This window comes from Eptatretus burgeri, chromosome 15 (genome assembly GCF_056783735.1).
Source record: "Eptatretus burgeri isolate ZD-2024b chromosome 15, Ebu_testis_v1, whole genome shotgun sequence".
In the NCBI taxonomy this organism is placed as follows: domain Eukaryota; kingdom Metazoa; phylum Chordata; class Myxini; order Myxiniformes; family Myxinidae; genus Eptatretus; species Eptatretus burgeri.
In genome coordinates, this window is record NC_140975.1 from 7,477,251 (window position 1) to 7,494,562 (window position 17,312).

General features: G+C 45.6%; 1 protein-coding gene and 1 long non-coding RNA gene across 3 annotated transcripts in view; one reads left to right on the top strand and one right to left on the bottom strand.

The window, feature by feature from the left end:
- XPO4 (exportin 4) overlaps positions 1-14,787 on the bottom strand; it is a 108,000-nt gene extending 93,213 nt beyond the window's left edge. For both annotated transcript variants that reach the window (XM_085857503.1, XM_085857502.1), the window contains exons 1-4: positions 14,700-14,787; positions 5,667-5,772; positions 2,930-3,071; positions 2,561-2,705 (exon numbers count right to left, since the gene is read on the bottom strand). In XM_085857503.1, coding sequence (XP_085713629.1) covers positions 2,561-2,705; positions 2,930-3,071; positions 5,667-5,772; positions 14,700-14,762 — 456 coding nt within the window. In that variant the 5' untranslated portion in view covers positions 14,763-14,787. The remainder of the gene's footprint in view (positions 1-2,560; positions 2,706-2,929; positions 3,072-5,666; positions 5,773-14,699) is intronic.
- Positions 14,788-14,852: 65 nt separating this feature from the next.
- On the top strand, positions 14,853-17,312 carry LOC147011426 (uncharacterized). The gene is made up of 2 exons (XR_015051843.1): positions 14,853-15,541; positions 16,701-17,312. It is a non-coding gene; the product is annotated as an uncharacterized LOC147011426 (long non-coding RNA).

Below are 17,312 nucleotides of genomic sequence, written 5' to 3' on the forward strand. Positions count from 1 at the left end.
CGGTTGGATCGACTCAGCGGATTGTGAAGGATTGGCGCCTCGTCTTCACCAGCGCGTGTTCTGGAGCACGAAAGGATCCACCGGAGCTCGGCAGGCTGATCGCGGCTCGCCGGTGTCTGGATTTGGCTCGCCTCTCGCTGGTGCCTGGAGCGAATCAGCTCGAAGACCACACGAGGTGGACAGGTCCGAGGCAGGTTCTGGTCTGCAGCTCGCCTCTCCATCCGAGCTCGAGGCCTTAATAAAGACCACTTTGGGTCCGATTCTTTTGGGTGTGTGCGTGTGTGTGTTTGTGGCGCCAGTCTGCTCAGTAATGAATTGTTAAGTGCCTTGCTGTACATACGTGCTTATCAATATTCGGATAACTCTGCTCTTACGTGCTCCCCTCATTCCCCTATTGTTAATAAATATCCCCATTTGTGAAATGTATCAGCTCGTTCGTGTCCTTTCCTCCATTGGCTAAGCGTGCTGCGTGTTGGAAAATTAGCAAGGCCATTGTGCCGCCATAAGGGGACATTTGGACCGACGGATCTCGGTAACCATCCGCTCGGGTCACACACGGTTCGAGTACGCTAGCGGCTCGTTCCGTACGGGTGCGTCGAGGGTGTGGAGACTCGGTAAATCGCCACGAGGATATCTAGGTATTTTGAAAATTGGCAAATAACCCTGTACCAAGTGGTAGAAATATTGATGCTTCACGGTCCGATAAGGGACCTGTACTTTTCGGAGTTTTTTCCTGAAAAGATACGATCTAAATTCCGGGTGATCGGCAGAGCCGACTCTACTGCTCCACCTGGCGGTCGTGCTCGCAGCCGACGCCCGGCCTGCAACAATACAAAGGCGTGCAAAGTAAGAAAGGTTGTCTGGTCGACACGAGTAATCCGCGGGAAGCAAGTTTGGAACCGCTGATAGAAACGAAGGAAAACGAAAAGAACCAGGAAGAACGAAAAGAACCAAAGGAAGTCAAAAGACCGAGCAGCACTGGTACTTCTTAAAGCTTCACCGTCCCACGTGGCTCCTCGCTCTTGTGCCATTCTTCTTCTTCCTTTTAAAATCCATTTCCTGCCCTTGTATAGAAAAGTACTCAGGGTTGATTGGTTGTTCCTAATTTTAAACCATGCCCCCTATCAAGCATTTCCTCATACAGCGTCAGCATGTAAGGAACAAGCTTGATGGATTAATTCTTTCTGCACCGGATGTTCATGTTGAAAATGATGCATGTAAAAAGATAGTCACCACTACAAGTCCCTCGTCTATCCACCCCTCTGCTGCACACGATCTACAGGGTGCCCCACAGAAAACCAGGAAATTTGAGATTTTGAGATTTATTTTGCCGAATTTTACCATATCAATAAACTAACATATAATAAAGTGTATCTTTGTTTGACACTACATCTCAGTTTACTTTTGTTTTGTTTGAAAATAAAGTGCATCCTTGTTTTACACTACATCTAAGTTTACTTTTGTTTTGTTTTAAATAAACTGTACCAAATTTCCTGGTTTTTTGTTGGGCACTCTGTATGACATGATGCTGGCTGGAAACTTGTCTTTGGGCAGTGTCTTCCTCTTGAACATGACATTCGAGGGAAGCTTTCCACGCAAGTTTATTTGAGGTGGGTGCTCCATTATTGGACTCTAGCTATTGTGAATAATTATTTTGACGTGAGACCAGGTATTCTCTTTCTTCTTCTTTTGTGTTTAATGGCATTTTCAGAGCTGCGAGGCGCTATATACACCACACACCTACCTAAACTCTGTGTGTCTCCGGACATTTCCAAGCATGACATATTTAATTTCCGCACACTGTTAATAAAACGCTGTACAAATTCTTAACCTGAACCTATTTTCAAAATTTCAATGGTGTAATTGAGCTTAACAGCAGTTCCAACTGCTACAAAAGTGTTCACTTGGAATATAATGGAAATTCAGCATTTATCGTTTTTAAGACCGATATTTTTCCAATACCTGTGTATTAACCTCACACCAACTTTTACCTTTTTTGCCGATAAAAAAGTGCGGTTTATTACACTGGAAAATACGGTATATATATTTTGAGTCTAAAATGTCGCCACTCATATCAAACGAACCGTCAACTAGAATTTCTCTCCAAGGAACCATAATTACATCTCATCCGATTTTGCGTCCTTTCCATGCTGAAGAAAACACTCGGTCATCACAGGTTCAAAGAACTGAAGGGCACAAGTCATATTTGTCATCAGTTGGAAGTTGCCGATTAGTTCTGATTAGATTCAGCAAACGTGGTAGGCAAATTTGGCAAAAGAAATGCTTTCATTAAGACAGAAAGTTAAATATTTGGGATGAACTGCAACTACAATAGATACACGACACTAGCCTTGCACTGGTGTGGAGATTTTGGTTATAGGAAAACGAAACCGCATCCTAAGCCTGTTAATTGAAATCTCTCGTGTGGTATGCATCGCAATGATGACAGTACAAACACTTTCACCATTCTCTCAACAGAAATCATGCAGGAATCAAAAACATCCCACAATCACAGTGAGAAACAACCCCACACAACCACAAATCCTTATCCTCTCATTACCATGGCCAAATCACCGCTGGCGACGAGCTGCCCAACCTCGGTGAGAACTGGCTGGCATGCTGGTCCTGATCCACTGTCCACAGCAGAACGCTTGACTATCACCGCAACAGCCTGCAAAGCCTGCTCCCTCACAAAACGCTGCAACCTGAAGCACAAACATAATTACAGCAATTTCATATTGAGCAGTTGAAACAACAATACTTCCTAATATGATATGCTGTCATTGTTTGTTGTAGTGTAGAGTGTAAGAGTGCAATTGTTGGAGTGAAGGAACGAGTGCAAAGGTGAAGCATTTTATAATAATTACCCAAATAGGGACTCAACAGAACTCAGGCAAAGTGAAAGGACCGTGGAATGGAAAGCACATACGTGGGTCTTTGTAGGACGTAATTGAGTAGGAATGTACGCAGGGACTCCACAGTGACGCGATCGAGCAAGGACCAATCCCGGACCACCGCCTGCATGAGCGCCGTCATCGTTTGGAAGATAACATAATCCTCATGGCTGGTCTCTGGAAGAACAAAGGTGGTAGTGAGGAGACAACTCGGCGATTTAAATAATGCAAAAAACAAGTCTTGGAGCATCGCCTTCTACGTTACCAATTAAACAAGGTCAAGTCAGGTATGGGAGCATGCGCCAGAGCAGCACGTCGCTGAGTCCACTTTCTGCCAGTACTCCAGGGGCCTCGGAGTGACCATCCCCCAAGCAGATGCCAGGCCCATTCCCATCTCCTTGAGATTCCGAGCAACCTGCTGCAACCACGAGGCATGTGGTCGGCCCATTGGCCTCCTCCACTCACGAGACTCCCACGATGAAAGAATCTGGTGAGCAGGATCAGCGTCAGGAAAACGAGCCACATGTCCATACAGCCGCAGCTGACGCTCACGGACTATGCAGGTAAGAAATCTCATTTGAGTCTCTCTCAGCAACTGCTCGTTGGACATAAAGTCCGACCAGCGATAGCCAAGGATTCTCCGAAGAGACATGGTACCAAAGGAATTAAGTCTCCATCTCAGATCCTTGGTCAGAGTCCAAGTCTCGCATCCATAGCACAAGACTGGAAGCACCAAGGACCTGAAGACTCGGACTTTCATCCTCCTGCACAGGTACCGGCAGCGCCACACCCCATTATCCAGTAAATCCATGACTGCCCAGTCCCGACCAAGATGTCTATCGACCTCTGACTCACAGCCAGCAGAGACATGAATATCACTGCCAAGGTAAGTGAATCTCTCCACGACCTCAACATCCTCACCACAAACATTAAACAAGCCTTTGCATTAATAATATCAAAATGACAAATCAAAGTTCTCAATTTGTAAAAGGAAAATGAAGGACTCTTCAAATACAAACAAAACAAGAAAAAGAGCAATCAGAGATTGCAGACCCTCGCCAGGACTTGTTTTGTGCGGTGTTTGCGTAGTTTTGTGTGGTGTTTGCGTAGTTTTGTGTGGTGTATTTTGTGTGGCGTTTGTGTAATGCGTTACGTAATTAATAAAAGACATAATTAGAACTGCCACTTTATAACTGCTGGCAGTGATGACTGGGTACCAAGACATCCCGCTTTGATTGGACACCTGACCCTGACCCATGACGTTTTTTATTATTATTATTCAATTTAATTCAGAATGGGATTAAAATAAATCCAATTCAAATCAAATGGAAGACCAAATATGTTATGTACAGTCCTGCATCGGAGTAATCAGAAAGAACCCGAACAAGCAAAAAAAAGATGAAGTCATCATGAGGAACCTGAATAAGATTCACATTTCAGCTGCTACTCCTCTACCCTCAAATCGACCCAAGCACAGCCAAATGAGCCTAAATAATAAAAAATAATAATTATAATAAAAAACTCAGATCAAAAAATTAAATAATTCTGGCTGCCAGACCATGTTTCCAATCAAGTTGAAATTTAAAACATGTATTCCCCATCAATACGAGATCACAATTGTAAAGTTTCACGTTGATTGATCAAGTGGTTCCAAAGAAAACATTGTTTAACATTTTTTCTTAAATCCAATATGGCTGCCACACCATGTGACATAAATTATTCCACAACAACCTTGCAAACACATGCCTTAGGGAACATTTGTGTAAAGTTTCCCCTCGATCTGTCCAGCTGTTCTGGAAAAGAAATTTTTTTTATATGGTTTAGGGTAAATCCAATATGACTGCCAAACCAAGTGACCTTCGACTGAATGTGTGTGAACCTTTTGTTCCTCATGGAGAGGTGGTCATGTGTAAAGTTTTGCCTCGATCTGTTCAGCCATTTCGAAGAAGTTATTTGAAGGTTTGAAAAATATATAATAATATGGCTGCTGAATCACGTGACCAATGATGTCATCAAAAAAATTTTTGTGGACCATTTTATCCCGAGATGACCCTCAAAAATTTTCATACTGATCTGATGTAGCTTTCTACATATGCAATTATGACGTCACAACGAAGGCACCTATGACGTCATAAAAAAAATCACTCATTCCCCATGAGGAGTTCTTGTTTTGTGTTGTTTCAATTCTTTCCTTGGTGTGGTTTCAGCGATACAGAGGTCCAACGTTTTTCTTTTTTTCCAGCATGGCCGCCACACCACGTGACCTATGACATCATAATTATCATTACAACATTCTACATGAGTAGTCACACCAATGGTGAAAATTTCATCTCAATCCGCCAAGCGGTTGTGGGGGAAAACACAAAAGTTCTGTGCGGACAAACAGACAAACAAACGGACCCAAATGTTTTGTGTGGTGTGTTGTTTGGTGTTTGTGTAGTTTTGTGTGGTGTAGTTTGAGTGGCGTTTGTGTACTGGTGTGTTACGTAATTAATAATAAGAGACATAACTCGAAATTCTGCCATTTTATAACTGCTGGCAGTGATGACCGGCGTACCAAGACGTCCCGCTTTGATGCAACCCCGCTTTGATCGGACACCTGACCCTGTCCCATGACCTTTCATTGGGTCGTTTCATGACCCTCTCCTTCGGCGAGGGTGAAAACATTCTGCTGGTCAAAGGAATTCTCAACTGGCAGGAACGGCCTGCTCGGGTTACTTTACCAAGCCAGCAGGGAAAGCCTCGATTATGGCGACACGTTTCTGTAAGTACCAAGAATGTGCTTGCATATGGCGAAGGGGGTCTTCGTCTGACGGAAGGACAGGAACACCTGCTCGGCATGCTGTCTTTGTTCATGTGAGACAACAGACGGTGGGGCCTGTGGCAGACAGAAAGTGGGATAATCAGTGACAGCATTCTTATTGTATATTTTTTTAAAGAAGTAGAAAAAAACAAAAAACATTTTCTTTCAATTCAAGATGGGATCTCAAAACACCTTTCAGAGCAGTTTGAGATGTTATTCTTTAAAGCAGAGTGCTGTACAGGAATTGGTATTGGACGGTAAGAGACTTGTAAGGTATAACAGTAACTTCATAAAACCACTTCATTGCAATAACCGGCTGACAGGATGGCCGAGAGACACGCACACTCACCTCTAAGCCGTCTATCCTGGGTTTGAATCCCGACCCAGTTATAAACTGTCATCCCGTTGTTTCACAGGTTGGGCGATTCATCAGCGGGTGTGCCGTCCTTCGGATGGACGTTAGGGCCCTGTCACACCTTGACGTTTTAGCCAGCAATGGCAACCTCTAAAAATGTATGTAAAACGTTGGCGTAAGCTGAAATTTTGATGTTTTTTTTAAGTATTGGGCGTATTCATTACGTGTTGGTCGGATGCATAACATATTAGTCATGGGCACAGAACGTTTCGTTGTGTTATTGATAACTTTTACCAACGAATGCTTAGCCTGTTGTCGGCGTTCACAACCTACGCCCAACGATAGTTTAACTTATGCATAGCGCGCTAAACGTATCGCCGGCGAACTCGTGGCGTAGCCTGTTAAGAACCTGCCGGACGCCGATTTAAATCATAACCGCCTGAGAATTTGAAGTGTCAACATCACAGTCACACCTTGACGATTTTGCCAGCATATGCCGGCCTATGAAAAATGTGTCTAAAACGCTAGGCGCACGTCAAATACGGTATAGGTAAGTTGTGTATACGTTAAGAGTAGGCTGGAAAACAATGAAGTACGCTATCATATTACGTGGTACGTGTAATACGTCGTGAAATCTCAAGCATGCTGAAAATTTTACGACGTACTCGGCGTATGGCTAACACGTTCCGCATGCGTTGTCATATGTTCCTGGCACGCTCCGCGATCATTTACACACGAAGGACACATGTTACTTGTAGGTTACTCATAAGTCGAAACACATTAAGGTAATATTTAACATACCCGCAACCTAATTTTCAACCAATGGGTAACGTCCTTTTAACCTATGAGTAGCGTGCTCTGAACCTATGTTTAACATGCTTGAAACCGATGAGTAACGTGCATTGAACCTATTTGTAACTTGCCTTGAACCAATGACTAGCGTGCTATGAACCTATGAGTAACGTGCGTTTAACCTATGTGTAGCATGCTTTGAATCGAAGTATAACGTGCTTCTAACCTTTGAGTAACATGCCATGAACCTATTTGTAACGTATCTAAAACGCACATTGTCGTATGTAGACAAATTAGATTGACGTCTTCCAGACGACCACAGCACTTACTGAACGTGTTTCTAACTTACATCTACCGTATAATGGTGTATTGGCAGCATTAAGGGGAATTGGTATATACAAATGGGCTTCACAAGAAGAACCCATCATTGTTCCAGACTCCATGTTGAGTAGATGTCAATGCCAGTAGTATCAGTAGTAGTCATACTATTAGTAGTAGTTGGTGTGCGTGACAGTAGTAATAGTAATAGTAGTTGTAGTAGTAGCATTGGTGGTAGTAGTATGTCTATGTCAGTAGTAGTATGTGAGCGTGATGGGGAGGGTGTGAGTGATGATGGATCCTCTTATCGTCCACGAATTGGAGACTACTTTGCACCATTGTTCGATGTTCTTTTCGGCCAATTTTTTTTCCTCATTCCCACGATGAAATATTTCTTTGTTTTACTTTTTAAAGTATTAAAAACGACTTTGACAAATGCATAATGTACTAGTAATGAACACAGAACGCTTCGATAACTTATAGACAAGTTATACCAACGATTGTTTATCGTGTTTTAGTCGTCCACAACCAATGCCCAACGATAGTCTAGCGTATGCATAGCGTAATAATTCCCAAGCACGTTATTCATCTAGGTTATAAATAAGTCACGGGTACCCTAAACATTCCTTTGATGTGTTTCAACGTAATAGGAACTTTCAAGTAGCGTGTTGCGAAGTGTGAACAACATTCGTGTAGCGTGCTTACAAAACGTTACTCATAGGTTAGAAATAAGTTTCGGGTACGCGAATGTTACCTCTACGTGTTTCGACTTATGAGTAACATACAATTAACGTGTGTCAACGATCGCATAACGTGCCTACAACTTATGGCCAGCGTAGCGGAACGTGCGAGCCAAACGCCGAGTACGTCGTAAAATTTCAAGCATGCAAAATTTTTTGGACAACCAAAAAGTACAACGTTTTAAACCAGCGTAATACGACCTATGGTAGTGCTTTTTCAGCATGCACCTTACGTACATATAGCGAACCCATAACGTATTCGACGTGTGCCAGCGTTTGAGACAAATTTTTCATAAATCGGCATACGCTGGCTAAATCGTCAAGGTGTGACAGCCCCTTTAAACTTCCCATCTGCCAGCATTCGTTGGCGTACGTTAAAGGTCACATGGTGTCCTTCACGGAGAGTCGGCGACCTAACGCCGGCACCCTGAACAAATTCCAAATTCCTGTTCTAACCTAAAGAGGGCACTGCATCAGCGCTACAGCAGCCCTCAACCAATGATGCTACCCTGAAAACCTTGAGCTGCATACGAACAAACGAAGAAGAAGAATTACAACAATCATGGTGAAGCATTACAACAGACAGAGGTAATTAATGTTGTAAAGTATCACTTGCATTCAATGACAGTCAACCTGATCAAAGCAAGGTAAGACGGTGAGTCAATTCAAGATCATATATTTTTTTTTTCGAGGGAACGACCATTTGGTACATTCCATGAATGAGGGAGTTTGAAGAATTTTGTATTTTTTTTTAAATCACAATTACCAAGTGCAGGTCAAGAGGTTGTCTTTTCTTTAAATACAGGCATCGAGGCTCAACAAAGAGGGTGACGAGGGACAAAAAGAATCGACAGACAAAGAAGGACATGAAGGGAAAGCGGTAAAAAGACAATAAACTGATACCCCAGAGCACAAGGACAGCAACTGCAGAATGGAGGGGACAGGGTCTCACCAAGTTTATTACCTCTGCCACCAAAGGTGAAGGAAGTTATGTTTTCACCCCTTCTGTCTGTTTGTCTGTGTGCAGGATATCTCAAAAAGTTGTGGACGGATCCAGATGAAATTTTATGGACAGGTCGAGTGTGACAAGGATGAACTCATTAGATTTTGGTGAAGATCCAAATCCGGATCTGGATACGAGAATTATTTGATTTTTAAAGTGATTCTTCACCATTGAGAGATAGGGCCAAAAACGACATGGTACTGTATGGCATGATATTTCAAAAATGTATTGGGCCCGATATGTTTTCGTGGATCAGGCATTGCATAGCGGAGGAGCGTGCTGTACCAAGTGGCCTTCTAGTTTACAATGATCCAAGGTTCATCATGGAGCTTGTACATAATTCAAATGCAACACAAATACCTTAAAGGTCCCATGACACTCAAAAGTTTCTGGCTATTTTATATATTAACTTGACCTTCCGAGTGAAGAAATCACCCATGTTTCTTTTTTTAAATCAACAATGGGATAATTAGACCAATATTTCGAACATTTGTAGTGCTTTTCACAACTTGCTATGCCCCACCCATCAAAAAAGTTGAGTTCAGCGAACCGCACGTCATGTGACCGTTGACGTCATCTCCAGAACGCGACTCGCTCAGAGTCGATCGATTAGACGTCGCGCGCCGTATAAAGTACGTACAAATGCATTGTGCACATGCGTTTGCTATCCCACTGATCGTCTTAATTCCTGTGATTGTTTCGTGGAAAAGAAATTCTGCTTCTGAGCCGTGTATGCACAACAATCACGAGGCAATTATTTATCCCTTCACTACCCCGTCGTAGTCGTGTACAAATCCAATACATGTATGCACAATAAAGGGCTATACCATGTCCACAAAATATAAAATGTGACTGTTGAACCTTTCCATTAAAAAGAAACTTACAGGGACATTCAAGTAAAATACAAAATAATTAATATTGCATCATTTAAAGGCACAAGGAGGTAATTTTAAAATCAAACAATGTGAAAAACCTGCACCCACATTTTGCAGCTTATTGAATTGTTTGTTGAAACCAGCCTGCTGGGATCGGTACGATTCCACATTACATGCAAGCCAGGTATGGCTGCACTCGACATACATGGGTTTATTCTAAAGTGAAGGTACTGCTTCCATTGGCATGCTATTCATTAACATTTAGCCAAAATGCTGTAATAAATGAACAGGGAAAAATATGTTGGCACAACTATGAAAGACAAATTTATCTGTCCTATTACACGGCCTCATAGCCTCGGGACTCTTACGCATTGACTTATACATTGTGTGCATGCTAATACAAGTTACTTGTCAACTCTAGAGTCGAGACTGGTCCGATAAGTCAGTCGTCTGTCCGACTAGTCCGATAAATCTGACGTGCTGAAGCTTTCTTTTATTATTCTCTTTTCTTCATAGTTTTCTACTGGCGCTACATGACGACAGTAGGAATAAAATAAATAAAAATGCAACAGAACGTCAGATTTATTTGACTACTCCAGACAAATGTGTCGCAAGGTGTGTTCTGCACACAAGTTTTCATCGTATCCGGACAGCGAGATTGCTTCATTTTATGCGCGGAGAGATACGGCCGATGACATGGGCTGGTCTTGCTTGCGATTCATTTGCCGCGGAGCAACATGTCCGCTGCGCTGCTCTGGTCACGTCACCTCACTAAAATATTTCTGATATCGAGCAGTATGCAAGTACAATTTACATGATTGAATTACGAATCGGATTTAGTCAAACCAGTTGTTATTGCCAAGTCTTCCTTCGATGTCCTCCCGATCATCATGAACTCCGGGAATTTCATCGCCAGTTTCCTCTGCTTGTCCTGCTTCAGGCTCGAACTGGTAAGGCCGTATTTCATTTCCAGCTGCCTGAACTTCACCTCCTGCGACTACATTATCCAACAATTCTCCATCTGATTCAGACCAAAATCCTACATTTCTCTCACACTCACTGTTGCTACCAGACAAATCAAAATCCATGTCATCCATTATTCAAAACCAAATGTTTGATTTTTTTAAAGCAGAAATGAACGAAGTGTTTGATTTGATCAAGCTGTTAAATTTCAGCTCTCTACCCACCTGCAAGGTACGAAATATTTATATGGGTGAGAATGAGCAGCTAGAAAAACCTTATTACAATATAGCAGAGGCATATTGTAGCTGGGACCCAAGGGGACCCAAGCCGGGACTTGGCTTGGCGGTCAGGGTTACTGGCTTGGGATCTTCGGGTTCTGAGATCGAGCCTTCTCCGTTGAATTAACACCAGGTGGAGTTGACTCAGCCTGTCATCTTTCCGAGGTTGGCAAAATGAGTACCAGCGCACTGGTAACAGAAGCATTGCATCAGCGGCACAGCCACGCCCTAGGCTAATGATGCTACCCGCAGCCTTGTGCTGCACACGGAGCAGCAGCAGAGGTAGCAACACCTCATGCCAATGGCCAAGAGGATTCAAATGGGATGCAATATGATAGGGTGACAACTGGTGGGGCTAATTCTGTCGATGGACAGACAGAAAATACAAATATATACATTACATATATATTGTTGCAGATTCAGCAGTGGCAGGATTCGGACGAGTGAAGTCAATCACTGTCCGTAACCAGTTTGGGTTTTCACACCCTTCTCTTGACAGCCAAATGTTAAGGATTTGGCGTCACTTAACCACCGCCGTCTCCGGGGTGATAACGCCGGATGGTTCGGCAAAATTCTCGGGTTACGCGCCTCAGATCACGATACCAAAATACGCTTGTGCCTTGCCAGCTGGGGGAATAGCCCCCGGCTACAGACTGGATTTGTCAGAGACCGAGCGGAGTCTCCCAGTCCGTAGCCCGTTTGGGTTTGATATTCAAATCGAGCGGATCGTTCCTCGGCGCGGCACGAATTAATGCAAGGCGGCAACTTCATACAAATCAGCCAGATTTATTGGGGACACATCAGGAAACACAACACAAGCAAAGCATTCACGACAATGTTATAATTAATCTATAACCCGTTCTTAACTAGGGAGCTACGGATTACAGGTTTCAAAGGGAACCCTAACGAGATAAACCTTTAACAACATGCAGACAAGACATGGACAGCATGCAGACAAGACACAGAGGACTTGGTGATGCTTCATGGATGAGAGAAAAAGTGTCGGAGGCACGAATGTGGCTCGTGACAAGCCGATGTCTACGGATTCGAGCGCCCAAGCTCAAACACGCCGCGTGGCAAAATGGCGCTCGTCTATGTGTCGCAGCCCTCACGCATGCAGCCTCGGTGCGTTCAGACCCCGCGAGGTCGACTGCACCAGAGCGAAAGATCCACGGTGGTATGCTCCAGCTGGCTTTCACAAGGTCCTGTTCACCAGACAAGGCCAAATCGAGGTGTTGGGCTCCGCAGGCGGATCGACAAACGTGTCGAGGACATCCTCTTAAGAGTCGATCGCCGACTCGATGTGCAGGCAGCCTCTCCCTCTGTCAAAATGGCAGACTCGACGTGCAGGCAGCCTCTCCCCCTGCCAAAATGGCAGACTCGGCGCGCTCAGGTTCACCACCGCCTTCCCGAAGCTCGCCCGCCTCAAAGCCGACTGCTGACTCACACACAGCCAGTTTCATTCAGCCGATCGCGCCACACCGGCGCTCACAGTCCCACCTTTTGCCGATCGCAGACTCGGCGCTCTCAGTTTTACCACCTTTTCCCGGCGATCCACGCCTCAAAGCCCACTGGCTCCTCCCTTCACTTTCACTTCCTTCTCAAGGCCATTCCCCCTCAGAGCGCTGGGCGGGGACTATTGTCCGGAGAGAGGAAGCAAGAAGAAGAACCTCTCGGTCCACCACCAATGTACGAACAATGAACAGCCTCTTACACCTCCCGACATACATGTAACGTCCATTTACCAAACTACCTGGCTAAACATGCATTTAATGGGGGATCTGGGCTAATCCTATATTTAATAACACACTAAGGGCCATTTCCACAACAATATATATATATATATATATATATATATATATATATATATATATATATATATATATATATATATATATATATATATATATATATATGGATATGTTTCTTTTCTCTAACTATTTGGTCATTTGTTGTCGTAATGGATGCGGAGGGACAGTAAATGGACAAATAGACATGTAGGGAGAATACACAGAAACGTAAGCAGGAAGGGACAGACTGATGGACAGAAAGACACACAGGTAAAGAAAGACATTAATGGGACATTTTCACAAAAGCGGGTCAGTTAACGGTAAAGACTGTCCGATAATTTTTATCAAGCATATATTGCCCAGTCAGTGCAGAGGCCTTACGGTAATCCTGCATTGCTGACATCATTTGAACATTTTTCTCGGCCTGATAAGGGGTTCAAACACTATTTCGAGAATATCAAAGAAAGTTGTTTTTTGAGTTTGTTCTTTACCGTTACCTGACCCGCTTTTGTGAAAATGTCCCTAATGTTCCAAAATAAAGTTGTAATTATCTTTCCTCGCACTCCCCCACTCGTTACTTGCCCACACCCCCCCACTCGTTACTCGCACACCCCCCACTCGTAACTTGCCTCCCCCCACTCCCTACTCGTCCCCCACTCCCTACTCGCCCCACTCTACTCGCCCCACTCCCTACTCGCCCCCACTCCCTACTCGCCCCCACACTCCCAATTAGTTACTCGCCCCCACACTCCCCCACTCGTTACTCGCCTCCCCACATTACTCCCCCTCCCCCACTCGTTACTCCCCCTCCCCCACTCGTTACTCCCCCCTCCCCCACTAGTTACTCCCCTTCCCCCACTCGTTACTCCCCCTCCCCCACTCGTTACTCCCCCTCCCCCACTCGTTACTCCCCCTCCCCCACTAGTTACTCCCCCCTCCCCCCACTCGTTACTCCCCCTCCCCCACTCGTTACTCCCCCTCCCCCCACTCCCTACTCGCCCCCCACTCCCTACTCGCCCCCACTCCCTACTCGCCCCCCACACTCCCAATTCGTTACTCGCCCCCACACTCCCCCACTCGTTACTCGCCTCCCCACATTACTCCCCCTCCCCCACTCGTTACTCCCCCTCCCCCACTCGTTACTCCCCCTCCCCCACTAGTTACTCCCCTCTCCCCCACTAGTTACTCCCCTTCCCCCACTCGTTACTCCCCCTCCCCCACTAGTTACTCCCCCTCCCCCACTCATTACTCCCCCTCCCCACTCGTTACTCCCCCTCCCCCACTCGTTACTCCCCCTCCCCCACTCGTTACTCCCCCCTCCCCCACTCATTACTCCCCCTCCCCCACTCATTACTCCCCCTCCCCACTCGTTACCCCCCGTTACTCCCCTCCCCCCACTCATTACTCCCCCTCCCCACAGGTTACCCCCCGTTTCTCCCCCCCCCACTTGCTATTCGCCCCCCACCTCCTCACTCCCCTACTCGTTATAACTCGGACGGGGTTCAAACGACCAACCTCCCAGACTAAGATCGAACACTCGAACCATGACACCACCTCGGCCGGTTAGTAAGTACTAAGTGTGATGTTTAACGTGAAGTCGATTCATATCACACTTGATGAACCCAATAATCGCCAAGACAATGAAACCCACCCCCACCCCCATCGATACTGTAAATAAACTGAAGAAACGAGATCCTTGTCCATTTCATCACGATAAATAAATCCCGATGGACACGGAGCGTCGGATTTCATCTTTGAATCGGACTCGACTGAGAACGAATCGATCATGTTGATATTTAATGGATATTTTCTTTAAAAAATAGTCAGAACTACAGATCAACACAATGTACTTGATTTTCTCTTCACGAATTATCTCAAACAGGCCCACCATTAACACTTTAGCAGCCGCCTCAAGCTGCCCCACCACGTCCACCACGCTGGGCGCCGCCATGTCTGAACGTCACTTCCGGTATGACGTCACGGGCACGACGTGAAATCGATTTATTAATCATTATTATCAAATGGAACCAAATAGAAAACATTCATCGACGATATTGAAATGTTATTCGGTTAAGAACTCGTGGACACATCCGAAATACATTAATAAGCAAGTCAGAGAATTTGAAGTACAGTACTGCACACTGTACAAGGAATCTTTGCATAAAGGAGGTTATTTGGTCCGTTGTGACTGCGAGTGCGATTGATGCAAAACTCGGCACGACACCGCCGTGGTCTCCCATATTCTCGAGATCATGTACGAGACGGTTCTCATGTCACGCGAACATCGACAAACGAAATGCTGACCAGCGTCACCAGACAGTTGTGCTTCGAGATGCAGCGCCCCCTGCAGGCACCACACGGTTGTGCTTCGAGATGCAGCGCCCCCTGCAGGCACCACACGGTTGTGCTTCGAGATGCAGCGCCCCCTGCAGGCACCACACGGTTGTGCTTCGAGATGCAGCGCCCCCTGCAGGCACCACACGGTTGTGCTTCGAGATGCAGCGCCCCCTGCAGGCACCACACGGTTGTGCTTCGAGATGCAGTGCGCCCTGCAGGCACCACACGGTTGTGCTTCGAGATGCAGCGCCCCCTGCAGGCACCACACGGTTGTGCTTCGAGATGCAGCGCCCCCTGCAGGCACCACACGGTTGTGCTTCGAGATGCAGCGCCCCCTGCAGGCACCACACGGTTGTGCTTCGAGATGCAGCGCCCCCTGCAGGCACTTATCAGGTGAGCAACGAGAATGAATTTTCGACTCCGCAGAGGAGATTCATCATCGGATAGCTTGGACACGAGCGTGGAGGATGGCCGACAGGTACACGCACACCTGCCTCTGAACCGTCTAGGTGGGGTTCGAATCCCGACGCACCTATAAACGGTCATCGTTCGTTGGTTCGTTGGTAGTGAACGTTGATGCTTGGAAACATGTCATGGTCCAATGACACAGGTGATTCCAAAGTAATTGAGGATCCATTTGCCTTCGGTCTTGGAATCAGAAGAGTGGAGAAAGAGGGAGAAACCGAGAAGAGAGTCATGGAGCATAGTTACCGGGTGTGGGGGAAAAGGGAGCCATTGAACATGAGAGATGTAATGGGGATATAAAAAGATGAGGAGTACACACACACACACACACACACACACACACACACACACACACACACACACACACACACACACACACACACACACACACACACACACACACACACACACACACACACACACACACACACACACACACAGCTGGATTTAGAGAGGGACCAACGGGACATTGGTCCAGGGCCCAAACTTCAGGGAGGCACGAAAAATATTCCATTTATTTATTTATTTATTTAACTTGTATTATTTATTCCCTTGTTGACTCAAAGGTGGCAGAGCCAGGGAAGTGGTATCTGGGGGTCACATCTCCTGTTGTTATGTAAGGCTGGCAATTCGACTTTCCCCATCCGGTTTGTGATAAATTTGTGTTAATGTTCCATCACAATCATTTTGTAAATTCCATATCACTTTATTAAACTCTAATTGAGAATTACCTCCACCAACCAAAGGTGGGCGGAGGTTATGTTGTCACCTCTGTCTATTTGGTGATGAACAAAATATCTCAAAAAGATGTGGACGGATTCGGACGAAATTTAGTGGAGAGCTTGGGTATACGGCAAGGACGAAATGATTCGATTTTGGTGAAGATCCAGATCCGGATATCTCTCTCTCTCTCTCTCTCTCTCTCTCTCTCTCTCTCTCTCTCTCTCTCTCTCTCTCTCTCTCTCTCTCTCTCTCTCTCTCTCTCTCTCTCTCTCTCTCTCTCTCTGTCCCATCCTTGCTCTTCCCCCTCCCAATACAGTGCAGTACCCTCCTCCCACATCTCCTCTCCTCTCTCTTCTTTGTCCAGGTTCTGTGAGGCCGTCGTCCAAGATCTCTCCTCTATTCAGCATCCGAGTGGGATCTCTTCACAAGCCAGCGCCGAGTGGAGAGGGTGGAGCAGCTCAGTTTTGGCTGCATTCAGCAGTCAATATTCACATGTACAGACCTCTCACACATTTCCCTTAAGTCTTTCTCTCATGCATCTTTTTCTCCCATCTATGTCTCATCCACAGAGGATGCACAAGCTAAGAGAGCAGAACTGATTCGCACCTCTCACACCTTCCTCTTTCATCATGCTGCACGACGCGCTGAACTGCATTTGCACCTCCCACTCCCACACTGTGGACAACCTCAGTTTTCCTCTCTCCTCCCCCTTCCTAAGCGATTAGGTTGCGCCCGTCTGTCGACCCTGCCAGGTACAACGAGGTCTCTCCACCAAACTGTCTCTCCTCTTTCTGGGCTCCCTATAATTTCCGTGTGTGTGTGTGTGTGTGTGTGTGTGTGTGTGTGTGTGTGTGTGTGTGACGGCGGCTGTTATGTGTAACATCAGCTAAGATTGTATAAGTTTACCAGGGTAACTCTGCACTGAATCTATGTCTTCCTGTGTAAATAAAGGCATTTCTTTTGTCACATACACAAA